We start from the raw sequence: 26,685 nt of genomic DNA, 5'->3' as shown, positions 1-26,685 counted from the left end.
GCCCGGTAGCCTACTTATCAAAGAAACTGGACTCTGTGGCCAGTGGATGGCCCTCCTGCCTGCGAGCGATAGCAGCCACGGCTGTGCTAGTAAGAGATGCTGACAAACTGACTATGGGCCAGAATGTTACCATAGTGGCCCCACACTCTCTTGAGAGCATCGTCAGGCAACCACCGGACCGCTGGTTGACCAACGCCCGAATGACGCATTACCAGAGCCTATTGCTGACAGAGCGAGTAAGTTTCGCACCCCCAGCCATTCTCAACCCTGCCTCCTTACTACCTGAGGCTGACGAGGCCCCTGCACATAAGTGTGAAGAGATACTGGCAGAAGAGACTGGAATCCGGCCAGACCTCACAGACCAACCTTGGCCAGGGGCGATGACTTGGTTCACAGACGGAAGCAGCTTTGTGGTAGAAGGTAAGCGGAGGGCTGGGGCAGCAGTAGTAGATGGAAAGTCTGTCATATGGGCCAGCAGCCTGCCAGAGGGTACATCAGCTCAAAAAGCAGAACTAATCGCACTAATTCAAGCCTTAAGGCTGGCAGAAGGAAGGACTCTTAATGTCTATACTGACAGCCGGTACGCTTTTGCCACGGCTCATGTTCACGGAGCAATATACCGACACCGTGGACTGCTGACGTCTGCCGGCAAAGATATCAAAAATAAAGAAGAAATTCTCAGCTTATTAGAAGCTGTTCATCTGCCCCGTAGGGTGGCAATTATCCATTGCCCAGGACACCAGAAGGGAACTGGGCCCGTTGAAAAAGGAAATCAAATGGCAGACCAAGAAGCTAAAAAAGCAGCCCAAGGGCCAATGACTCTGGTGGTGAGAACCCAACAGCCCACTGCTGAGGAAATTAATAAAAGAACCCTCACAGAAGAAGAGGGGCGAGATTACTTAGCTAACATACACCATCTGACTCATTTAGGAACTAAAAAAATACTAAAATTGGTTAGTAAGTCCCCCTATTACATTCCTGGATTAAAGAGAATTGTGCAGGAGATAGTAAAAAACTGCCGTGCTTGTGCACTTACCAATGCTGGGTCTAGCAGGCTCCAGGAAGGAAAACGACTGCGAGGAGACAGGCCTGGAGCCTACTGGGAAACTGACTTCACTGAGGTGAAACCGGCTAGGTATGGAAATAAATATCTCCTAGTTTTTATAGACACCTTCTCGGGATGGGTCGAAGCGTTCCCCACCAAGAAAGAAACAGCTAATGTAGTGGTCAAGAAGATACTTGAAGAAATCCTTCCCCGCTTTGGGATACCTAAGGTAATGGGGTCAGACAACGGACCTGCCTTTGTCTCCCAGGTAAGTCAGGGATTGGCCAGGCAACTGGGGACAAATTGGAAATTACATTGTGCATACAGACCCCAGAGTTCAGGACAGGTAGAGAGGATGAACAGGACGCTAAAGGAGACTCTGACTAAAATAGCCTTAGAATCCGGTGGAAGCGATTGGACAGCCGTTCTCCCTTATGCCTTGTTCAGGGTTCGGAATACACCTGGACCCCTTGGCCTAACTCCATTTGAATTAATGTATGGGGCACCCCCACCCATTTTTATGACTGTAGGGGATAGGAATCACCCGGATGTGTCTTTCTCTCCTTCTTCTAGTCTTTTGGCTCGATTAAAAGCTCTCGAAATAGTAAGAAAAGAGGTCTGGGAACAGCTAAAAGAAACCTATGTTGCTGGTGACACACAGGTGCCGCACCAGTTTGAAGTAGGAGACGCAGTCCTGGTGAGGAGACACCGAGCGGGAAACCTAGAACCGAGGTGGAAGGGACCCTACTTGGTGCTACTGACAACGCCCACCGCGGTCAAAGTGGAAGGAATCCCCACTTGGGTCCACGCATCCCACGTCAAGAGAGCACCCCCTGGAGTCAGCCATGATGAGTGGACTTTGGAGAAGACTACTAACCCTTTTAAGTTGCGCCTGCTTCGTAAGAGCGATCCCAAAGGACTTCAACCCCCACAGTCCTGTTCAACAAACGTGGGAGGTACTCAATGAGGGGGGTAGGACTGTATGGACAATCGCCGAGGTACACCCTCTGTGGACTTGGTGGCCTGATCTTTTCCCTGACATCTGTAAGTTGGCTATAGGAGCCCCTCCTGGATGGGACTTGGAGGGGTACTCTGACATTCAGAGGGCACCTTTAACACCCCCTCCGTACGTAGAAAAACATTCGAGAGACCCATGGGGTGGTTGCTCTAACCAAAGGGATAGAAGTATGCTTCGAACCCATCCCTTCTATGTCTGTCCCGGGCCCCACCGAAGTCAATCCCTTAATCCAACATGTGGAGGTAAGGCTGACTTCTATTGCAAGAGCTGGGGTTGCGAGACTTCAGGTACAGCCCACTGGAAGCCCTCCTCAAGCTGGGACTATATTAAAGTAACAGCCAACTATTCCCTAGCGTCTTATGTACCTGGAGGATTCGACCTAGACGAGTGTACTGACTGGTGCCATCCGCTCCGTGTCACCTTTACTGAACCAGGGAAAAGAGCTCTGGGATGGACAAAAGGGTATACCTGGGGTCTTAGGATTTACAAGGAAAGATATGATGAGGGATTATTGTTCACCATCAGACTAAAAGTAGAGACCCCCTACAATCCTTTAGGCCCCCCAACCAAGTCCACACCCCTCACCCATACTATTCCTCAGCCTACTCCGGTGATTGCGGACCCTCTTAGTATGGCTGCTATCACCCAACCTCCCACTCCTCAGGCACCTCTAATTATTACCCCTGAGATTCCTTCAACAAGACAGAGGATGTTTAACCTAGTGAGAGGAGCCTTTTATGCCCTTAATAAAACTGATCCAAGGGCTACTGAGGACTGCTGGCTATGCCTGACCTCGGGTCCGCCTTATTATGAAGAAATTGCTTTCAATGGAGATTTCAACAGAACCAGCAGCCATACTTCCTGCTCTTGGGGAACAGGACAAAAACTGACCCTGACTGAAGTATCTGCGAGGAGTCCAGGTCTCTGTATAGGCACCCCACCTTCCACTCACAAACACCTATGCGGACAAATTCAGTCCGTGTCCAGAACGGAAGCTAATTACTATCTTGTACCTTCCCCGGTTGGATGGTGGGCTTGCAATACAGGACTTACTCCCTGTGTATCAACTAAGGTTTTTAATTCATCTCATGATTTTTGTGTCATGATCCAGCTGTTACCCCGCGTATATTATCACCCTGCATCCAGTTTAGAAGAAAGCTATGCTGGCCGGCGGTCGAAAAGAGAACCAATTACTTTAACCCTGGCTGCATTCTTGGGAATAGGTATGGCAGTAGGAGTGGGGACAGGAGTGTCAGCTTTGATAAAAGGAAGACAGGGAATTCAGTCTTTGAGGGATGCTGTCAATGAAGACCTAGCGGCAATAGAGAAGTCCATTGACGCTTTAGAAAAATCTTTGACCTCCCTGTCTAAGGTAGTTTTGCAGAACAGGAGAGGTCTTGATTTGTTGTTCCTAAAGGAAGGAGGACTGTGTGCTGCCCTTAAAGAAGAGTGCTGCTTCTATGCAGATCATACAGGAATAGTTAGAGACTCTATGCAGAAACTGAGAAAAAGATTAGAGCGAAGGAAACGGGAACGGGATGCTCAACGGGGGTGGTTTGAGTCGTGGTTTGAATCACGACCATCTTGGATAACTTCTTTGATTTCCGCTGTAGCTGGACCAATCCTTATGATATGCTTAGCTTTAGTTTTCGGCCCCTGTATAATAAATAGAGGAATGGCTTTTATCCAGAGTAGAATTGATACAGTAAAACTCATGGTTCTTCAAAGGCAATATCAACCTATAGTTCAGGTAGATGAAGAGTTAGGGGACACCAATCTCTAAAATTCTATGATTAGAATTAGTCTAAACAGAAGAAGAGGGGAATGAAAGGAAATAAAACTTGAGACCTGTGATTCATGTAATGTATGTCAAATAGCCCAAAGAGTTGTTTGTGAGCTTTGAAACCTGGGGCTGAGAACATAGCAGAACAGACCAGGACGCCCGGGCAGGCCCATCGCTTCCCTATCTCCCACCCCTCTGACCTCAGGCTGCTGATGTTTAAATGGACCAATCATGTAAAACCGCGCCAATTCCTCCCCCAGCCCCACTCCTTTTCTATAAAAACCCCTAGCTTCCAAGCCTCGTGGTCGAATCCACTGTCTCCTGTGTGAGATACGTTTCGACCCGGAGCTCCGCCATTAAAATACCTCGTGTTGTTACATCAAGGTGTTGTGTTCTATTCGTGATTCTTGGGTGCACGCTGAATCGGGAGTTGGGTGGGGGTTTCCCCACTAGGTTCTTTCAGATTCTGCCTTTCTAGTGCCAGGAGGAAGAGATTCCAGAAGTCTTTTAGAATTAAGTATAGTAAGGTGGTTCTCTACCTGGGGGTCAAGTGACCCTTTAAAAGGGGCCACCTAAGACCATCGAAAAACACAGATATTTATATACTATTTATAATACTATTTATGATACTATTTATAAGAGTATCAAATGTACAGTTATGACATAGCAACAAAAATAATCTAATGGTTGGGGGATCACCATAAAATGAGGTTGAAACTACTGGTCTAGTGGCTTTGACCAGTTTTCAGAATTCTATTTAAGAAGCCCTGAGACTATGGATGTAACTCAGCGAGCATGGTCCATCATGCAGAAGGTTCTCATATAAGCCTTGAATAAGTTCAATGCCTAGTACTCCTATAAACACACACACACCCCTTCCCCCACAAATAGCCAAATAGACAAACTGAACCAAAAGCCACCACACAAAGGCACATCTTTCAGATACTCTGGACATGTGGACACTGAATCTACACTGATTGGTTCTGACAGGCCTGGAGTATGGCTCCAAGGACAGATAGTGTGCAAAGGGTTCCCATTTTAAGATTTTTGACTTGATGTGTGTACTGGCTGGTTTTGTGTGCCAACTTGACACAGCTGGAGTTATCACAGAGAAAGGAGCTTCAGTTGAGGAAATGCCTCCATGAGATCCAACTGTAAGGCATTTTCTCAATTAGTGATCAAGGGGGAAAGGCCCCTTGGGGGTGGGACCATCTCTGGGCTGGTAGTCTTGGTTCTATAAGAGACCAGGCTGAGCAAGCCAGGGGAAGCAAGCAGGTAAGGAACATCCCTCCATGGCCTCTGCATCAGCTTCTGCTCCCTGACTTGCTTGAGTTCTAGTCCTGACTTCCTTGGTGATGAACAGCAGTATGGAAATGTAAGCTGAATAAACCCTTTCCTCCCCAACTTGCTTCTTGGTCATGATGTTTGTGCAAGAATAGAAACCCCAACTAAGACAATGTGTTTCAATTTTGAGTTTTGAGCTCTTTCCAGGATGGCAGCTTCAGTGACCTGTGGCTCCAGTCAGCAGAGCTACTGAGGGGAAGCAGCTGGCATTCTGATACAAACTCTGTGAGGCAAATGGCTTGAGCTGTTTTGGTCTTTGGTCTTTATTATGTAATGGGTTTTATTTGACAAATGGTCTTGCCCAACTGTTGGCGAAGGTTGGCTTTTGAACACATTTTCAGTAAGCTGGGCAAAGCCGTGACGTTTGATAAATTGGATATATAGTAAAACGTACTCTTGATTTATAGTGTTTTCAACTACGGAAGCTGAGGAGCATTTGCATTTTATTTATTATACTTTTTTTTTTTTTTGCCAAACACATGCATGCACGCACTTTCAATTGTGGTCATGCCTATGGCAGGTGTTTCATGCACAAGTGAGTGTGCACATGCATATTGAGGACCCAAGTCGCCTCTGGGTGTCTTTCTTGATCGTTTGCTTTATTTACTGAGCAGATTCTAGCTATCCTAGCCAGTCGGCTTGTTATGGTTGTGCTCCTGTTCCTGCCTCTGGAATGCTGCGCGTAAGCAGAAGGCACCAAACCTGTTTGTGTTTTAGTTTTAGTTCTGGGGATTTGAAGTCTGGTCCTCATGCTTGGTGGACAAGTATCTTTCTGATGGATACGCTGAGCCACCTCTCCAACTCCTGCACTTGCACTTGTATCAGAAGAAGAAGCAGATGCTCTTCCGGAAGAAAGGACAGCATCTCTGAAGTGAGCCTGCACAGTTGCTATGTGGACTGTAAGTTCCTGGTCTGATGAAGATATCCTCTATTACAGATGTCCTACTCTGCAGGGCGTGGAGACTGCTTCCCCATTCTGTCACTCTGGCCTTCTGGAGAGTGGTAGGTTTTAAGGTCCCTGCATATTGAATTGGTCCAGGACTGGTCCCATGGCTTAGCAATTGTAGATCATCCAGAGGGCAGAGGCCACTGGGTTAGTGAGAAGTGGAGGGGTTCCCACCTGGTCTCTTGGGTACCAATGTGTCATTCTAGAGTTACCACAAATCCCACCTGTCACCTGAACAAATGTTTTGCCCTTAGAGGCCTTCCGTTTCCTCATCTGCAAAATGGGTTAAGTGGCCTTGTCTCCCAGCAGGGTTAAATATAGTCACAAGAAAAGTGTGGTAGGGGAGCCCTGAGCATGGCCACATGTGGGCTTCTTCAAAGTCCAGATGCAGTCTGTGTCCCAAGCTTGTGGCACCTGATTTCTATTCTATTTTACTTTTTATTCTTCTCGCAGATATTACATCCTGATCGAAGTTTCCCCTCCCCACTGTTCTTCCAGACCCCCCTAGCTTCCCCCCATCCCTTAGACCCACTCTTCCTCTATTTCCCATCAGAAAAAGGCAGGCCTTCCAGGGATATCAAATAAATATGTCATACCAAGTTGCAATAAGACTAGGTACATCCCCTCATATTAAAACCAGCTGAGGCAAGCCAGTAGGAGAAGGGTTTCAAAAGCTGTCAAAAGAGTCAAGGACAGCCACGCCCACTCCCACTTGTAGGAATTCCATAAGAAGACCAAGCTATACATGGGAACATATATTTAGAGGACCTAGGTCAGACCCATGCAGGCTCCCTGATATCAGTTCTGTCTTTATAAGCTCCTATGAACCCCGGTTAGTTGGTTCTGCGATTTGTAGTGTCCTTGACCCCTCTGGTACCTACAATCCTTTCTTTCTCTCTTCTGCAGGATTTCCTGAGTGTGTTTGGCTGTGGGTCTGCATCTGCTCCCAACAGTTGCTGGATGAAACCTCTCTGATGGCAATTATGCTAGGCTTGGGTCTACTAGTATAGCTTAGTATTATTAGGAATTATTTCATTGACTTTCTTTTTTTTTTTTCCTTTTCTTTTCTTTCTTTCTCTTTCTTTCGTTTTTTTTCTTTTTTTCTTTCTTTCTTTTTTTTTTTTTTTTTGAGAATTGTGTTTGGTTCTGTTGTGGGACTCTGGGCTCTCCAGCCTCCGGTTCCTAGTCTTCCAGGCAGTGTCATGGGTGGGCTCCCTCTCTTGGTATGGGTCTCAAGCTGGACCAGTCATCGGTTGGCCACTCCCACAAGTTGTGCTTCTTGGAACCTGCTTTGATGGTGAATTTGTCTGCCCTAGTGAAGTCAGCTGGCGTCTGCCTGTGCAGCTGTGAGGATCTTGACTTCTTTGCGTCTGCAGTGAAGATATTGAAGGCTGGTGCTGGTGGCAGAGCTTTGTGGGGACAGGCTCTGGGTAGATGCTGCAGGTCCCTTTCTTCAGGTTATCTGAGTACTGCCGGAAAAGGACTTTACATCTGAAATTGACCCCAAGCTAATTGACCTTAAAACACAATCAGTTTGGGAGCCTTGTAATCAATCACAGGACCCTCAAAGGCAGAATGTTATAGGGTCTCCACTAGAGAAGACTGCTTGCTCTACATAAGTTTAAGCCAATAGGAAGTCTTTATTAGCTGGCCAGAGATTATTTCAGGGTGAGCTTTTAAGCACAAAACCCATATTCTTGTTGACAGACTTCAGTTAACAAGCACAGTTAGCCAGAAGCGGAACCACAGAAGCCAAAAGCAAGGTTAGTACATTTAGAGACTTTCCCAGAACTATGGGCTTTGATGGATTAAGTCTTTGTTTTCATTTGGCAGGTGGTGCTCTCTCCTCAATAAGTTTTGTGGCCTGAGTGGTATTTCCATAATTGGAGTCAGTTGTTCTAAGACCTGGGCCTTCTGAGGGTCTGAGACCCTGTTACAGTAGGAGGAACAGAGGTGAGGGAGAAAATGAGGTCAGAGGAAATCAGAAGAGGAGGGAAAATTGGGCAGAGAGGAAAGACTGGGGCTGTAAATCAGTTGGTAGTATATTTTCTTAGCATGCAGGAAATCCTGGGTTTGATCTCTAGCATTAGCTGAGGGGCAGGGTGGTGATGCCTGCCTTTAATCTCAGCACTCTGGGAGGCAGAGTGTGTTAGCTTCAGGCCAGCCTGGTCTACAGATCCAGTGCCAAGAAGGCCAGGGCTACAGGGAGACACACTGTCTTGAAAAACAAAAGCAAAACAACAAAATCCCTAGCAGCATATGACATGTAGCACAGTAGTTTATGCTTATCATTTCAGCACTCAGGCAGGGGAATCAAAAGGACAAAGGCATACTGGAGAGTTACAGTGAGAGGCCAGGCTAGGCTACACTAGACCTTATCTAAAAAGAGAAAACAAACAACAGCTACAAACTCGGGAAGGGGTGGTGCAGGAAGTGAGCCAGAGAGCTTAGAATCCCAAGAATCAGAAAGCACAAGCCAAGGAAAACGGGTGGACTCTTTGGGCTGGAAGGGCCTTGCTTGACTCCAGCTAAGGAATCTGAGTCCTATAACGACATGGCATTGAATTCTCTCAACAATCGAAGTGACTTCAGAAGCTAGTTTGCCTCCAGGTCCTTGAGAAAGGAGAACTCTCCCAGGTACTTTCTTTCTTCTTTCTTTTTTTCTCTCTCTCTCTCTTTTTTTTTTTTTTTGGCTTTTTTTTTTGTTTTTGTTTGTTTGTTTGGTTTTTCAAGACAGGGTTTCTCTGTATAGCCCTGGCTGTTCTGGAACTCACTTTGTAGACCAGGCTAGCCTTGAACTCAGAAATTTGCCTGCCTCTGCCTCCCCAGTGCTGGGATTAAAGGCTTGCGCCACCACGCCTGCCCACCCGGCTTCTTTCTTTTCTTCATTAGATATTTTCTTCATTTACATTTCAAATGCTATCCTGAAAGTCCCCTATACCCTCCCCCTGCCCTGCTCCCCAACCCACCCACTCCTGCTTCCTGGCCCTGGCATTCCCCTGTACTGGGACTTATGATCTTTACAAGACCAAGGGCCTCTCCTCCCACTGATGGCGGACTAGGCCATCCTCTGCTACATATGCAACTAGAGACACAGCTCTGGGGGGGGGGTACTGGTTGGTTCATATTGTTGTTCCTCCTATAGGGTTACAGACCCCTTCAGCAACTTGGGTATTTTCTTTAGTTCCTCCATTAGGGACCCTGTGTTCCATCCAATAGCTGACTGTGAGCATCCACTTCTGTATTTGCCAGCACTGGCATAGCCTCACAAGAGATAGCTATATCAGGGCCCTGTTGTCAAAATCTTTCTGGCATATGCAATAGTATCTGGTTTTGGTGGTTGTATATGGGATGTATGCCCGGGTGGGGCAATCTCTGGATGGTCCTTTCTTCCGTCTCAGCTCTGAACTTTGTAACTCCTTCCATGGGTATTTTGTTCCCCATTCTAAGCAGGAACGAGGTATCCACATTTTGATCTTCCTTCTTCTTGAGTTTTTTGTGTTTTGCAAATTGTATCTTGGGTAGTCTAAATTTCTGGGTTAATATCGCTTATCAGTGAGTGTGTTATCATGTGTCTTATCATGTGTGTTCTTTTGTGGTTGGGTTACCTCAGTCAGGATGATATCCTCTAGATCCATCCATTTGCCTAAGAATTTCATAAATTCATTGTTTTTAATTGCTGAGTAGTACTCCATTGTGTAAATGTACCACATTTTCTGTATCCATTCCTCTGTTGAGGGACATCTGGGTTATTTCCAGCTTCTGGCTATTATAAATAAGGCTGCTATGAACATAGTGGAGCATGTGTCCTTACTACAAGTTGGAACATTTTATGGGTATATGCCCAGGAGAGGTATTGCTGGATCTTCCGGTAGTATTATGTCCAATTTTTTGAGGAACTGCCAGAGTGATTTTCCAGAGTGATTGTACAAGCTTGCAATTCCACCAGGAATGGAGGAGTGTTCCTCTTTCTCCACATCCTTGCCAGCATCTGCTGTCACCTGAATTTTTTATCTTAGCCATTCTGACTGGTGTGAGGTGGAATCTCAGGGTTGTTTTAATTTGCATTTCCCTGATGGTTAAGGATGTTGAACATTTTTTTCAGATGCTTCTCAGCCACTTTCATTTTGATTGTGGAGACCTCGAGAGCAGGGAGTGTCATGAAGACCATGTGATCTCTGAACCACGGGCTGTTTGGGAATATATGTATGCTGCTCCAAGCTGCTAGGTCTGTAGCAATGAGTATGTAGAAATGAGGAAGTGAGATACTCAGTCAAGTCCCTTCCTCTGGTGACAGAAGGCTGGAGAAAGCATAAGAGGTCTATCATAGGAGAGGTCAAGAGAACAGGCTCTGTGGTTTAAACTCACTGCCTTCAAGTGCCACAGGCTTCACAGGGATGAACGTTGGGAGTCTGGACTCTTTATCCTCATCTAGATGAGGTGACTGAGCCTGTGAGTGTCTTGGCTAAGCCCCAACTGATCTGGAAGTGGAACATGGAATTCCTGGATAACTGAGCACTGAGCTCCAGGCTTAGTTAGGAAAGTGCAAGCATAAGGAGTTCAACTGAGTTCAACTCCCAGCACCTATATACAATCTGGGTCTAGTGACTCAAGTGTATAACCCCATTAATGGTGGGGAAGAAGCAGGCATATCCTTAGTGATTGAAGGCCAACCAGCCTAATTGAATCATTGCACCCCAGGTTCCAGGGAGGGTCCTTGCTAGATAAAAACAGGGTAGATGGCATCTGAAGATCACACCCAAGGTACTTTATGTTGAGTTCCGTTTTCCACATGTATCACACACATGTACACACACACACACACACACACACACACACACACACACACACGTGTGTGTGTGTGCACGTACACTGTGAAACTGTGACAGTGGATGAAGGAAACTGAGACTTGTCTACCTTCCTAACTAACCTTCTAGGCCCAGAATCCCAGGCAGCGTCAGGAGGGCATTTGAGTGCAGCCAATGACAGCTTCTTGACTCTATGGCCAAGCTGCCTGTAGAATGCCTCCTGGTGGCTAGTCTCCACTCATTTTTTTTTTTTTCTCAAGGCAAATTTGCTGCCTCCCTGTCTCCCTAACTTTTTCTCATCTCAGACTGTTACCCTACAGTCTTCCAGAGTTAACGTCTTAGCAGTAGCCTGGGTTGTGAGCAGATTCAACTCTGGGCTCAACCCACGGTGTCTTGTTATGACAACAGTGATTGTGTGAACAAGATGGTGGCCACTGGTTAAGTGGAATTTGTCGTTTGATGATTGTAAAAACCCTGCCAGGTTTCTTTCAATAATTTTACTTTTCAAAGTTAAAGATATGCATATTATTGTGTGTGGGTGTGTTTGTGTGTGTGTTGTGTGCATATGCGTGCCACAGCACGTAGAAGCAAGAATACAATTTGTAGGAGTTGGTTCTCTCCAATTGTGTGGGCCCCAGAGTTCATCCATCCAGACTCAGGCCATCTGGTCTACTGGCAAATGCCTTCACTTCCTGAGCCATCTAGCTGCCCTCCCTTTTTAGTTTTTTTTTTTTTGTTAGACTATATTAATTACATACAATAATAGATTTCATTATGATATTTTCACACTTGCATAAACTGTATTTTGATTATATTTATCCCCACAATTATTTCTTGACCCTGTCATGGCACTCAAACCGTGGGGAGAAAGCAGAGATTTAGACTCAATTTAAATTTAGATTAAATGAATTTATTCTTACTGCTAGCAGAAGGACTTAGAGCCAATACAGTGTGTTGTGCAGAAGTGGAGGCTAAGAGACATATCAAGGGCAGACAATAGAAAGGTATGCATTACAGATATCCACCTAACTCACAGACCAGCAAGAACTTTGTTTTACTTCCTTCGGAGTCTTTCCTTCCCTTTGTAGGATGACAAAAAGGCCATCAGCCCCTTTTCCTTAGCGGTAAGCAGATTTTACAGAAGCAAAGGTGGCTGTCAGCATCTCACCTCCCATTATCTTATCTATTCTTATCTCACTTGCAGGCCACTAGGATCTCCCAGGATTTCCAGAACAGAAAGGTCAACAGCCCTTAAGCGATACCTGGCTCCTTATTAAGTTTCTTTAGTCATCACGGGACCTGTGTAAGTTATTACTCATGTCTGAGCACTCAGGTGACTGGGATAGAGCAGTTCACTCCTAGGCAGGAAACTCAAAAGGGAACATCTCATGCCTAGTGTTGGGGTATTTGTTAGACAGTCTCTAGCTTCCAGGCAGCTAGGATGAGGGTCTTAAAATCCACACCCATAGTGACACACCTACTCCAACAAGTAGTGCCACTTCTTGGGTCAGGCATATTCAAACCACAACACCATGGAAGAACCTCTACAGTTGGTTACCTAGTACCAAGTGGTCAGTCTTGAAGTCATACACATTCAAGTAACATTATATAAACTGAGCAGGTTTTATTTGTTTATCTCTCTCTCTCTATATATATAGTAATTAAAAATAGAGCTATGAATTTGAGAGAGATCAAGGAGAATGTCAGAAGGGAAAGGCAAAATGATATAATAGTATTTTAATTAAAAAAAAGTCAATGGTTGGTTACTTTCATAACAGACTTGCCATGATTGTACTACTGGACATGTCATGTCTTGCCTGGCCAGTTGGTAGTGTAGCACGCAGAGCCCACAGCTGAATAAGACTACTGATGTCAGCTTCCCCCCAAGCTTCCAGAGCACTTTCCAGCTCTAAGGACTATCTCACAAGGAGGAAGCGTCCAACCAAGTTCCAGCTGATTGCGCTAGATCCTGAAAACAAAGCAGGCGGCATCTTCAGCAATAGGACGCCTTCTAAACAGACACAAGCTCAAAAACACAAAGACCTAGAGAAGCTGAAGAAGTCTAATGCTGAGTGTTGGAGCTCTTTCCATTCGCTAGTTTTATACACGGGGTAAGAAATACGTAAATGGTTGGATGCCGACTATGGGAATGTACATACAGATGGCTAGAAAGTAGGGGTGGAAAACAGCTTTATGACGGGATAATACATGACTGGATGGATAGATGAGTACCAAGTGGTCAGTCTTGAAGTCATACACATTCAAGTAACATTATATAAACTGAGCAGGTTTTATTTGTTTATTTGTTTATCTCTCTCTCTCTCTATATATATAGTAATTAAAAATAGAGCTATGAATTTGAGAGGGATCAAGGAGAATGTCAGAAGGGAAAGGCAAAATGATATAATAGTATTTTAATTAAAAAAAAGTCAATGGTTGGTTACTTTCATAACAGACTTGCCATGATTGTACTACTGGGTGGATGGGTGGAAGGGGAAATGGATATATAGATTAAAGGAGTGATGGATGAATGCAGAGACAACTGACCCAAGTGTGTGGTGAGAATACTAATGAATACAGATGTATGTGGCAAAGGACAAAACTACAGTTTATTTATTTATTTAATCAGCTATTTTTGAGACAGGGTCTCATTATATAGCCTGGAACTTGCTATGTATATGAGGATGCTCTTGATCTCACAGAAATCTGCCTGCCTTTGCCTCCTGAGTGCTGGGATTAAAGGTAAAGATCACCATTCCTAATATTACAGTGTAAACACATTAATAGCCTTTCTGTTGTCTCTCTGCCTGCCTGCCTGCCTGCCTGCCTGCCTGCCTGCCTGCCTGCCTCCCTCCCTCCCTCCCTCCCTCCCTCCCTCCCTCTCTTCCTTCCTTCCTTCCTTCCTTCCTTCCTTCCTTCCTTCCTTCCTTCCTTCCTTCCTTCCTTCCTTCCTTCCTTCCTTCTTTTCTTTCTTTATAGAGTCTTGGCATGTAGCCTGAGGTTGTCTTAAAGTAGTGATCCACCTGCCTCAGCATCATGACTACTGGAATTTAATATGTACTTGTCATGGGGCTGGTTTATTGTCAGTTTTACAATCTGGCAATCCTTCTGCCTTTAAATAGAATGAGGGTCCTGACTGGCTACACAAAGATAGAGAATATTTGGAAAACAACAAAAAGACCCCCCCCACACACACATATGATGGACAGTGGTGGCACACACTTTTTATTCCAGCACTCAGAGGGGAGAGGCAGGAGGATCTCTAGGAGTGTGAGGCCAGCCTATGGAGTGAGTTCTGGAACAGCCTAGGCTACACAGGAAAACCCTGTCTTGAAAATCAAAAGGACTAGATAAGAGAGGATTAGCTTGTCAGTTCTTTTTCTTGCAAGGTATGTTGGGGTAGGGAGGGAGAATATAGGCAAGTTACTAATTAGAACTAGATGACTTGGTTGTTTTGTTTTGATACACCACTCCCTATGAAGTCTCAGGCTGGCCTAGATACTGAAATAGTCCTCCTGCCTTAGCTGGAATTACAGGTGTTCACCACCATGCCCAAAACTTACTTTTCTGTATGTAAGGATTAATTGAAGATAGAGGGAACGTTGGTATCACAGCAAATGAAACTGGCCTGTTGAGAAAGGAAGCCATTACTTCTCTCTTGCCTACTTCCCATCATCTGGGCCACCGAGTCTTAGCTTCTTGAGGTTTATTGTGAGTGATTGTATTTTGACTCCAGGTCTTGGCTGGTGGGGACTAGTACAGGGTCTTAGTCCACAAAGGTGTGAGTCTTCTGTAATTTTCATCTAATGGGCAGGAAGGAGCTTCAGCCACCAGAATGGCTTAGGTTGGATTGTAAAGTAACTTGGGCCTTTTGTTAGCTCTATTTTAGATAAGATGACATCCTGCTTAGCCACTTTGATCACTTCCCATCACTGTGGGTCAGAGAAGAGCCCTTGGAAGAATGTTTTCTGATTGCACAAGGCAGTGTTTGTCCCCAGGGAGGGCAAGGAATAAGGATAATAGCATCTCTTGGCTGAGCACCAAAAGCTATCTTCTGTAACCTAGCCTGTGGAGGAGCCCAGAGGCTGGCCTTACAACACAGTCCAGCCTTGAGGAAGAGTAAGGTCAAGCTGTGTAAAGCATCCTCAGACAGTGTTCACTTTAACATGGGTTCTGAAGAGATGGTTCAATAGGTGAGAGCATTTGTCGTTCTTGCAGAGGACCTGCACTTAATTCCCAGACCCCACATGGTGCCTCCCAGCCATTTCTAACCCCAGTTCCAGCAGATCCAACAAGCACACACATGATGTGCTCATATATACAAGCTGACAAAACATTCACGCACAAAGTAAGACAAGTAAATCTATCAAAACTAAGAATGGGATGCATTGCTACGTATGGATTATCTGACATTACATATCTTTTATTTTTTAGCTGGGTATGATGGTGCAGCTCTGTAATCCTGGCACTTGGGAGGTCAAGAATTACCCTGAGAAAAGCCAGTCTGGGCTACATAGCAAGACTGTGTCTCAAAAAAATATTGATGAAACATGTTTGCATTAAACAAGCAGGTATGGTGGTATATGCAGTAGTCCCAGTACTTAGGAGCGAGAGGCAGGAAGATGGAGAGACCAAGGCAAGTTTGGGTCAACCTGGGCAACATAAGACATTGTTTCAACACTTCTCCTCAACTCACATGTATTGCATAAGCCAGGTATGGTGATGCACACCTGTAATCCAAGCACTTGGGAGGTACAGAAGATATATCAGACATTTAAGGCCAATGGGGTAAGTCTGTGTCTTAAGCCACTGCATTAAAATATGACGAGTGTTAACTACTGAGTGGGAACTCTCGTAAATTTTGCAACTGGTGTGGCTCACGGCTCTCTTTCTAACCCTGATCTCATTACCATACACCAACCTATAGACATTCCCTTAAGTCCCTTCTGCTCCATTGTGTGGGAACCTATCCAGTCTCAGCTGGTTGCACATCTGCATCGGAGGAAGGTCAGAACACATCTGCCTCCAGTTTCCTCCTCAGGGCCTCCTTTTATTCTGTGATGGGGCAAGACAGTGCAGAGGTTCCCCCGTCTTGTATTCTTGATGAGGCCTGTTTCCAAGTTTAACTAGAATCTGGTCTCCTTGATGGAGAATTCCATGGAAAATTACCCAACTCTATTCTAGGAGCAAAGGGTCAGGATGTCCTAGCTAACTTATCTTTAGCCTTTGTTAAAATGGCCTGTTGGTGCAGAACCTCCTTCTGCTATTTATCTTAGCTGCCTGTTTGTTCGGAACCCCTCCCCAGCTGCCTAATCACTTATTTTAGCCTCAGTTAAAAGTGTTGTCTTCAAACTGCTAACTCTATGAAGGCCCCTCTGTAGCTGCTGCTGAACTAGAAGCCTCCATGAGGCCTTTCTGCCTGTAAGAACCTCATGTTCTGTATACTCGGGACCACACCTAGGTCCTCAAACATTAGGATGGGGTCCCAGACAGCTGGAATAAAGACATTAATTGGTTAAACACCGTGTCTGAGTGGTCATCTTTGCTGTGCTCCCTGTAATAATTCTCCCATTATTCATAGATTCTCACTACATCCACACTCACTTTTATTGGAAATTTTAGATCCTCTGTGACACATCTCTACTCAGATTATACTGATCACTACTGCATACATTGTCCCACAGTTCGGCTGCCTGTTTTGGGCACAGAGCCACCTTTAACTCTCCTCTGTACTTCTCTACAGCCACACCCTTCTTACCCACATTGGAAATCCCCTCTTCCTGAATTCCTAAGCTAATTGCCCGTACTTCACACCGTAGGTCTTGTTTGATTCTGTCTGACTTATAGGGCCTCCCGAGGAGCCTGATTAAGAACACTCTTGCATCCTTTGGCTGGTGGTAGTCTGAGAGGCTTTGCCTATACCATACTGTGGGCTAGAGGTACTAGAGATCCACAGCGACCCTGTACCTTGCCCTCATTGGTGACAAATGGAGGGTGACATTCTTACACATTCAAGGGCAGAACTTTAAACCCTGGGCATTGCTTATTCTGAGTCAGATAGCAAAAGGCTTGTTGGTATTGACCTTGTTGAGTTTTGGGTTCCAGGTGACTTGTGATTTGGAGATATTGAAGGCATAAAGGGAACAAAGTCAGGCAGGCACAGAGGCTGTACATTTGTGGTTGGGGTGGGGTTGAAAGTGGGTTGTGGGCCCAGACCCTTATGCAAATCAAGGAGACTGTCCTGGAGACTGGTGAGCACTCTCCCTGTGGGCAGAGTTCTCTGGTTTCCCTTTCTGGTACTCAGAAGTGGCCCAGACTGTTTCTGGTCCATGAGTCACTTGGTCTGAGTATGGGGGCTAAGTGCTTGGTAAACATCCAACATCACAGATAAGGTGATAAGGTCTGAGGAAAGGCCTGACTGCACCTTCATGGAATCAGATTGGCCAACAGGGATCAGCAGCATTTCGCCATCGTTCCATGATATGGTACTTCCTGAACCATTATATCTCAGGTTGGCCCTGCCACCTATCATGGCCCCACTCAAAACATCTGTCCTTCTTGTTCTCTGCACACCTCAGCACATTCCCATTAGGGGCCTGACTTACCTGGGATAGTTGGAGATTCCTTTCTACCAGGAGCCCTGGGTTTCTATTAAGGGATTGCTTTTATTTGATTTTGTGCTGGCCATGGAACCCTGGGCCTTACTCTTTCTAGTAAGGGCTCTCCAAGGGCTGGAGTGCAGACTTCTTCACAGACGTGGGTCCTGCACAGGAGTCCGGACGTTCACAGCTTCCCACTAGTGCAAAGGCTCCCCTCCTTAGGCAAACTGGTAAGTGTCTGCACCTGAGAGACCAGAGCCACAGTCTCAGCCTTAGCACCACTGCTTTATGGGCATAGTACACCCAGCCCTGAATTCCTGGGCTCAAGTGGTTCTTCTGTCTCAGCCCTGGTACCTGGGACTGCAGGTGTGCTTCACTGCCCAGGATTTTGGTTTGACATTGAGTTTAAATTCACACATCATAAGCAAATGAATCATTTTAGGCTGGGCCTGGTGGTGCATGCCTGTGTTTCCACCACTTGGCAAAGGCAGCACTTTCAAACTCTGAAAGTTTGAGGCCAGGCTGGTCTACATGGTGAGTATCAAGTCAGCCAGGGATACATACCGAGAGCCAAAAAGAAACCCAAACAAACAAAAAGAACAACAAAAACACCCCAGCAGTTTAAAGTGTGCAATTCAGTGTGTTTAGTATGTTATAGTATTACAGGAGCATTCATTATCTTCTCTTTGGTTTCAAAACATTTCTACACTTCTCTGACAGCATTGTTGACAAAAGTGGATCAGAGTGTTAGCCGAGGGGATGGGAATGGCAGGGAAGATGACAGAAGTGACAAGTCAGCATGGTAGGGTGTGTTGGAGGTGGGTGCAGGGACAGTGCCTTGACAGTTGGCTCTAAGGGTCTAGCGCCTACAGACTGGGTGGTGGCAGCTGGAGCTGGAAGTGTGGGAGTTACCTCACCTGTGGGCTGCTTCTCCTCAATGGAGTCATCCGTGTAGGAGTCAGGATGTGTGTTACCTAGGAATGCACACACAGGAACTCACTCCATGGGGCAGGTGGGTGAGTCTGGGTGGCTCCTTTATACTCCTCACCAGGACTACCATTGGGAAAGACACTGTGACCATTAAACAGGATGAGAATAAGCAGCTTGGGGAGGGGCAGCCAGATGTCGGTGGCCCCATTTGCCATGATGTGAAACTTCCACCAAAGGACACTGATGATTAACCTTCTGTTTGTTTGTTTTTGTAAGTATCAACCCTTAATCCCAATTATTAATTTCATACATAACAGCAAACAACAACAAGAAAACTCCAAAAGCAACCAAACAAAATACCCCTAAAAAACCAACTCCCCTTTCTCATTAAGAGCCAAGCCCCAGCCTCTAAGCCCCAACAAGGTCAGTGCCAGCCACATGAAAGACTGGCTTTAAAGGTCATTGGTGAAATGTAGTAGGGGCTATCAACACAAAGGATGGCTGGGGAAAGTGTACAGACCATCCTCAGTGGAAAGAGACAGAGCTTTGCTGAGGAGCAAGGTTCAAGGACTTGTCAGGGAGAACAGAAACTTCCCAGGGAGAACCGAAACTCAGCAGTGAAAGCCATGACAGCACCCATGTCCCAACAGCATGTGGCTCTGGTCTCACCTCCAGGGGGAAATAATCTAAATCACCAGACACAGGCTGACTGCAGCCTGGGGTGGGTCATCTTAGCAACCAAGAGAGGAACCAAAAAATAATGTGATAGACAGATGCGTCTTTCCTAGGGCAGCATTAGGCTCAACAGCCACAACTCCTCCTCTGGGGCTATTCTCTGAGAGTCTTCTCTGGGGACAACAGATGGAAAGAAGCTGGCTGACTCTGTGCTGCCTCAGCATAGCTGTACTGCAGGACCTGCTGAGGGCTGAGAGCTTCCTGGCACCAGAGACCTCCCTTGGCTTTCCCAGCACCGTGAGCTGGACAGAAGACTGGAAAGTATCAGAGGTGGTGCACGCACGGGCATGCACAGTGTGGCTCTTGGTTTTGCACCAATGATTCCCACCTTTCCCATCAGGCCCAGCCATTTGATGTAGGCAGCTTCCAGGAAGCACTCCAAGTACGCGCTGGTTATCTTCACGAAGCTCTTGCCTGGGGGCACCAGCTTCAAGGTACTACAAAAAGCCTCTCTCTGGAAGGTCTGTTCCAGTGTGTCCACCACCATTGTCTTGTTCTCGTTGGTCATAGCCTCACAGAACTCCATGATATCAGAGAGAAACTGTCATATGACAATGACAGCAACATCCAGGGACTCTTGTACCACATCGTGGGGCAGGCAGGCAGGCAGGCAGGCAGGCAATCAATATGGCTGCGATGTATGTCCTTTGCACCCTTAACAACTAGGTGCTTGTTCTAGGACATTTGAAAGCACCAGACTTGTCTCATCAGTTTGGTACTTTCCCCCCCTGAGACCATGGGCCCAAGACTAACCTGGATCTGCCCCCCCCCCCATGTCTTGCTGGGGGAGCCAGGCTGTGTGGTGGGGCAGGTAGGTGTGATAGCTCATAGCTGCTTTAAATTGCAAGTTGTACTAGGTACCCTTGACTGCCTGCTGGTTAATCTCGATTGTCAGTTTGATGGGATTTAGTATCCTCATGGAAGCAAATGTCTGAACATGTCTGTAAGGCAGTGTCTAGGTTAAATTAATGTACTGGCTGGTTTTGTGTGTCAACTTGACACAGCTGGAGTTATCACAGAGAAAGGAGCTTCAGTTGAGGAAATGCCTCCATGAGATCCAACTGTAAGGCATTTTCTCAATTAGTGATCAAGGGGGAAAGGCCCCTTGTGGGTGGGACCATCTCTGGGCTGGTAGTCTTGGTTCTATAAGAGAGTAGGCTGAGCAAGCCAGAGGAGGCAAGCCAGTAAAGAACATCCCTCCATGGCCTCTGCATCAGCTCCTGCTCCCTGACCTGTTTGAGTTCCAGTCCTGACTTCCTTTGGTGATGAACAGCAGCATGGAAGTGTAAGCCGAATAAACCCTTTCCTCCCCAACTTGCTTCTTGGTCATGGTGTTTGTGCAGGAATAGAAACCCTGACTAAGACAAATTGGTACCAGCAGAGTGGGGTATTCCTGTGACAACCTGACCATGTTTTGGGGAGAACTGTGGAAGGACTTTGGAACTTTGGGCTTGAAGATCCATTTGTTGTTAAGAGCTCTGTCAGATGTTGTGTAGGAGCTTGGAAGATAATGTTGAGAACAGTGCAGACGGAGGCCTGGTTTGTGAAATTTCAGAGGGAAAATTAAAGACTCTTTTCAGGGCCATTGTTACTTTGGTTGTGAAGATTCTGTGGTTCTGGTTAGCTGGGGCTGAAGAATCAGCTGTGATTAACAAGATACCAGAACTACTAAAGCAAAAACTTTGCATTACTGGGACTATTGATGCTGGTTAGCTGGAGCTAAGTAATTAGCAGTGATTAAGAAGAGACCAGCATCGTTGAGGTGACATCTTCTGGGAAGTGTTTTCTGAAAGCACAAAGAGGCTGTGTTCCAGAGATAGCCAAGGTTGTACTCCTTCTGCAGTGGGACTTGGTAATGTGTAAGGGTCACCCAGGTGGTACTGGTTTTGAAGGCATGAAGGGGTCACACAGCAGCTCAGGCTCGGCACTGTGAGAGGCCATGGAAGGCCATTGGTGAAGGTGCAGCCCCAGTTGTAATTGAAGGCCCAAGACTGAAGGGGTCATGCAGTGTTTTGGAGATGTCAGTACCACGAGATGACCACCAAGAGCAGCAGCAGCAGTGGAGTACAGGCATCTGGAGCCCAGAGGACGACGTGTGTGCTACAAAGGGCATGGCTGGAGAAGTGACCCAAGCCCTTGGAGGAGCCCAGAAGATCGTGAGTTGGATCCCAGATGTTGGACGGTTGGAGATTGATTTTTGCTTTGATTGTGACTGTGCCCTGATATTTTCTCTCCTGAAGGAAGAAACTGTTTTAGTGGAGCCCACAGTTAAGAGACTTTTAATTGTAAAAAGACTTTGGATTTTAAAAGAGATGGATATTTTAAAGAGATTGAAATTTTAAGAATATGTAAAGACTGTGGGACTTTTAAAGTTATTTAGATCTTGGGGATGAATAAGAATGTAAGGGTTGAGGCTTACTAGTGATGTGTTTGTGTGTCAAGTTGACAAGGGGTCAATTGTACTGGCTGGTTTTGTGTGTCAACTTGACACAGCTGGAGTTATCACAGAGAAAGGAGCTTCAGTTGAGGAAATGCCTCCATGAGATCCAACTGTAAGGCATTTTCTCAATTAGTGATCAAGGGGGAAAGGCCCCTTGTGGGTGGGACCATCTCTGGGCTGGTAGTCTTGGTTCTATAAGAGAGTAGGCTGAGCAAGCCAGAGGAGGCAAGCCAGTAAAGAACATCCCTCCATGGCCTCTGCATCAGCTCCTGCTCCCTGACCTGTTTGAGTTCCAGTCCTGACTTCCTTTGGTGATGAACAGCAGCATGGAAGTGTAAGCCGAATAAACCCTTTCCTCCCCAACTTGCTTCTTGGTCATGGTGTTTGTGCAGGAATAGAAACCCTGACTAAGACAATTAATCTAAGTGGAAAAAGACACTCTGAATGTAGGTGGCTTGGGCAGGGGTCCTGAACTAAATCCAAAGAAGAAAGTGAGCTGAACACATAGGTTCCCCTGCCATGATGAACACTTTATTCCTGGGAACTGGGTACCAGAATAATCTTTAATCTGTCTTTGCCAGGTATTTTGCTTCTGTAATGAGAAAAGTAATTAAGAAGGATACTAAGAAGAAGGCATCAGCTTTTACAGTATGCTGTCTCAGAGTTGGATAGGGCCCTAGAAAGCCAGTCAAATACAGACACACCAAAACCCAAACCTGTCTTCCCAGGAATTTCAACCCAGAGCAGTGTTGTCTCCCACCCCCTCTCCAGAGCTGAGGACTGAGCCAGGGGCCTTGAGTTTGCTAAGCAATTGCTCTATCTCTCTAACTCCTGAAATATTTGCTTTCTTGAGAGGCATTTTGTACATTATCAACAAACAGTCTACCATGTCCCATGCCAGTCAGATGTATAGGATCCTCTATTAATGGATACTTTAGGGTTTTTATTGCTGTGAAGAGACACCATGACCACAGCAAGTCTAATAAGAGAAACTATTTAATTAGGGCTGGCTTATAGATCTGCAGTTTAGTCCATTTATTGTTATGACAGGAAGAGAGACATGGTGCTGGAGAGATAGCTAAGAGTTCTATATCTGTATCAGTAGGCAGCAGGAAGAGAGAGGGAGAGAGAGAGAGAGAGAGAGAGAGAGAGAGAGAGAGAGAGAGAGAGAGAGAGAGACTGAGCCTGGCTTGAACATTTGAAATCTCAAAGGCTACCCCTAGTGACACATTTCCTCCAACAAGGTCATACCTATTCCTACAAGGCCACACCTCTGAATAGTGCCACTCCTTGTGAATCTATGGAACTCATTTCCATTCAAACCACCATAATGAGAAACACCAGTGTACCTGATTTTGCCTTATTTACAAGTTCAGCATCTTGGGTATTGCTAATTTGGGTGTGAAGTTTGACTTTTAAGAACATTACATTAGAGGATACTTAGGGGCTGGCAAAAGACTCGGTGTAGAAAGACTCATGCTAAACAGGTTGACGGCTGGAGGCTGGGATAAATGCTGGGTTATCAAGATAGCATCTTGCAATGCCAGCATTTGGAAAGCAGAGACAAGAGCTCTCTGGAACAAGATGGCTGTATAGGTGAGCTACATGAGTTCTGGGTTCGATGGAGAAACCCTGCTTTCCTTTCTATAAAAGAGTTAAATACTATCACAGGATGCTGTAGTCTAAGCAGTGGGCTTCAACAGAACAGACTAAAAACCAAGTTAGTCACTCATATTCAAGTTTCCTATGATCAACCCTAAGCTAAGCTCTTTATTTGACCTTTAGAACCAAGGACTGGATGTGGTAGCATATGTCTTTAATCTCAGCACTGGGGAGGCAGAGGCAGACAGATCCCTACGAGTGAGTTCAAGGCCAGCCTGGTCTATTCAGTGAGTTCTTGGCCAGCCAGTGCTACATAATGAGACCCTGTCTCCAAACAACCAAACCAAACAAACCAACTAAAACTAAAATAAATATACAGAAGCCCCACAAAAAACAAAACAACAAAACAGAACCATAGGAAGGAGAGATGACAGCCAAATCTTCAAACAGATTGGTCACAGTAGAATGAAATTCCTTTGGTCCTGAGAGCTTGCTTAGAGGTTTTAGACAGGGAGAGCAGATACTCAGTATTCTGAGTCCTTCTGTATTTGGGGAAAGCAAGCAGCTTCAGGGGGAATGTACACAGTGTGATGAGGGAGGAAGGGGACACCTGCTTAGCCAATCAGATCACCTGCATCAACCCTGGCGACCAAGGTGGTGGCAGGTGTCATGGCCAGATCATCCTCACATTTCTTTTTGTCTTAACTGGAAGTTACCTGATGCTAAGCAAATAATTTTATTGTTTTGCTCTTTCTCTTTTGTAAGAAAAGCAGCGTTTAGATGACCAGATGGCCAGTCAGCTTGTGTGTGTTCATATGTGGGTCAGCAAATGCACGTATGTGGAGGTCAGAGGTCAGTCTCCAGTGTCATTCCTCTGCACCTGTCCACATTGGTCATTGCATGGAGCTCACTAATTTGGTTAGATAGAAGGTCAGAGTCATAGTTTGAATATGCTTCCCTAGGAAGTAGTAGCACTATTTGGAGGTATGGCCTGTTGGAATAGGTGTGTCACTGTGGGTGTGGGCTTTAAGACCCTCATCCTAGCTGCCTGGAAGTCAGTCTTCTGCTAGCAGCCTTCAGATGAAGATGTAGAACTCTCAGCTCTGTCTGCACCATGCCTGCCTGGGATGCTGCCATGTTCCTGCCTTGATGATAATGGACTGAACCTCTGAACCTGTAAGCAAGCCCCAATTAAGTGTTGACCTTATAGAGTTGCCTTGGTCATGGTATCTGTTCACTGCAGTGAAACCCTAACTAAAGGAGTCAGTAAGCCCCAGGGACCTTTCTGTCTCTAGCTCTGCATTATAGACCCATGCCACCATGCTTAGCACTGCTATATAGATTCTAGGAGACTAGGCTAGGTTCTCATACTTTCATGACAAGCACTTCACTGACTGAGCCATGTCTTAGCCCTGTTTATTTTATTTTATTTTAACTTATGTTTTTAAAATTACTGTCCTATGTAGCCCAGGCTTGACTACCCAACCTTCGTGCTTCGACTTCCTGGTGGGAATTACAAATGACAGCTACACCTTTTTATTCTGTGTTAAGTATTTTAAGGTTGAGTATTTATCTGAAGTACTTTTGATCAGAAGTGTTTTATGGTTAAGAATTTTTTAAATTTTATTTTATTTTTAATTCATTTTTTACACTTAATATGCCACTCCCTGTACCCCCCTCCCCCATCCACCCTCTGACTGCTCCAAGTCCCACACCTACTCTCCACCCCACCCTGTCTCCAGGTGGATGCCCCCACCCCCACCTCACCTGACCTCTAAACCTCCTGGGGCCTCCAGTCTCTTGAGGGTTAGGAGCATCATCTCTGAATGAACACAGACCCGGAAAGTCCTCTACTGTATGTGTATTGGGGGGGCTTCATATCAGCTGGTGTATGCTGTCTGGTGGTCCAGGGTTTGAAAGATCTCGGGGGTCCAGATTAATTGAGACTGCTGGCCCTCCTACAGGGTCCCCTTTCCTCAGCTTTTTTCAGTCTTCCCTAATTCAACAACAGGGGTCAGTTGCTTCTGTCCATTGGTTGGGTGCAAATACCTGCACCTGACTCTTTAGGCTGCTTTTTGGGTCTTTTTCAGTCTTTTGGCAGTCATGCTACATCCCTTTTTGCCTCAGTAATAGTGTTACTATTACTAACCTTGGGACCTCCCCTTGAGTTGTATCCCACTTTGGGCCTGTTGCTGGACCTTCTTTTCCTCAGGCTTCTCTCTATTTCCATCCCTGTAATTCTTTCAGACAGGAACAATTATGGGTCAGAGGTGTGACTATGGGATGGCAACCCCATCCCTCACTTGATGTCCTGTCTTCCTGCTGGAATAAGTTCCCTCTCCCTACTGTTGGGCATTTCATCTAAGGTCTCTCCCTTTGAGTCCTGAGAGTCTCTCACCTCCCAGGTCTCTGGTGCATTCTGGGGGATCCCCCCAACCTCTTATTTCCTGAGGTTGCCTGTTTCCATTCTTTCTGCTGGCCCTCAGGGCTTCAGTCCTTTTCCCTCACCCAATACCCCATCAGGTTACCCCCTCCCCCCCATCCCATCCACTTTCCCTCCCAGGTCCCTCCCAGGTCTCTCCCTTCCTCCCTCCCCACTTGTGATTCCTTTCTTCTCTCTCCCAAGTGGAATTGAGGCGACCTCACTTGGACACTTGTTGAGCTTTTTGAGTTCTGTGGATTTTCTTTTATTTAATTTTTTTTTTTTTTTTTTTTTTTTGCAGTATATAAGACGAAATATCTGGGGACATGGAACCTAAGTTTAAAAGTGAAATTTGTGCATATTTCTTTTGCACCTTATACATATAGCCTGAAGGTAATTTGATATGCTATTTTAAAAGTTACTTAAAGTGTATGGGTGTTTTGCTTGCATTTGTGTCTGTGCACCAATTGTCAGGTCCCTGGGGACTGGAGTTTTAGATGGTTGTGAGCTGCCATGTGCGTGCAGGGCACCAAACTCTGGAAATGCTGTAGAGGCACTCTTTTTTTGTTTGTTTGTTTGTTTGTTTGTTTTGAGACAGGGTTTCGTGTAGCCCTGGCTGTCCTGGAACTCACTTTGTAGACCAGGCTGGCCCCAAACTCAGAAATCTGCCTGCCTCTGCCACCTCCCCCCCCCCCCCCCCGCCCGCCCTGCTCCACCCCCGTCCCGAGTGCTGGGATTGAAGACATGTGCCACCACGCTGTAGAGGCACTCTTAACTGCGGATCCGTCTTACCAGCCCCTGGTGCACCATTTTTGATGTGCTTGTTTTTGACTGTGCTCCATCTCATTAAGTCAACTATATAGGTTTCCACGTGTGGTGCCTGGTGCTGCGTTGGAAATCAAGGAGTTTTAGGTTTGGGGACATTTTGGACTTTGGGTTTTCAATGAGTGATTCTTGGCTTGTGTTGGCTTCTCTTGGTGCTGTGACTAAATTCCTGACAGAAAGCAATTCAA

The 26,685-nt window shown here is 45.9% G+C and overlaps 1 protein-coding gene and 1 pseudogene across 1 annotated transcript; one reads left to right on the top strand and one right to left on the bottom strand.

Annotated features, from left to right (window-relative positions):
• Positions 1-1,782, top strand: LOC147002113 (uncharacterized). The gene is made up of 2 exons (XM_085827880.1): positions 1-1,135; positions 1,707-1,782. The coding sequence occupies exons 1-2, from the start codon at positions 114-116 to the stop codon at positions 1,726-1,728; spliced, it is 1,044 nt and encodes a 347-aa protein (XP_085684006.1). The 5' UTR covers positions 1-113; the 3' UTR covers positions 1,729-1,782.
• A 15,872-nt stretch (positions 1,783-17,654) lies between these two features.
• On the bottom strand, positions 17,655-26,482 carry LOC147002112 (thymidine kinase, cytosolic-like; annotated as a pseudogene).
• Between the last annotated feature and the right edge of the window lie 203 nt (positions 26,483-26,685).

This window comes from Mus caroli, unplaced genomic scaffold (assembly GCF_978045245.1).
Source record: "Mus caroli unplaced genomic scaffold, Mus_caroli_1 scaffold_11, whole genome shotgun sequence".
In the NCBI taxonomy this organism is placed as follows: Eukaryota; Metazoa; Chordata; class Mammalia; order Rodentia; family Muridae; genus Mus; species Mus caroli.
Note: the sequence above shows the minus strand (reverse complement) of the source record. Positions and strands in the feature narration are given on the sequence as shown.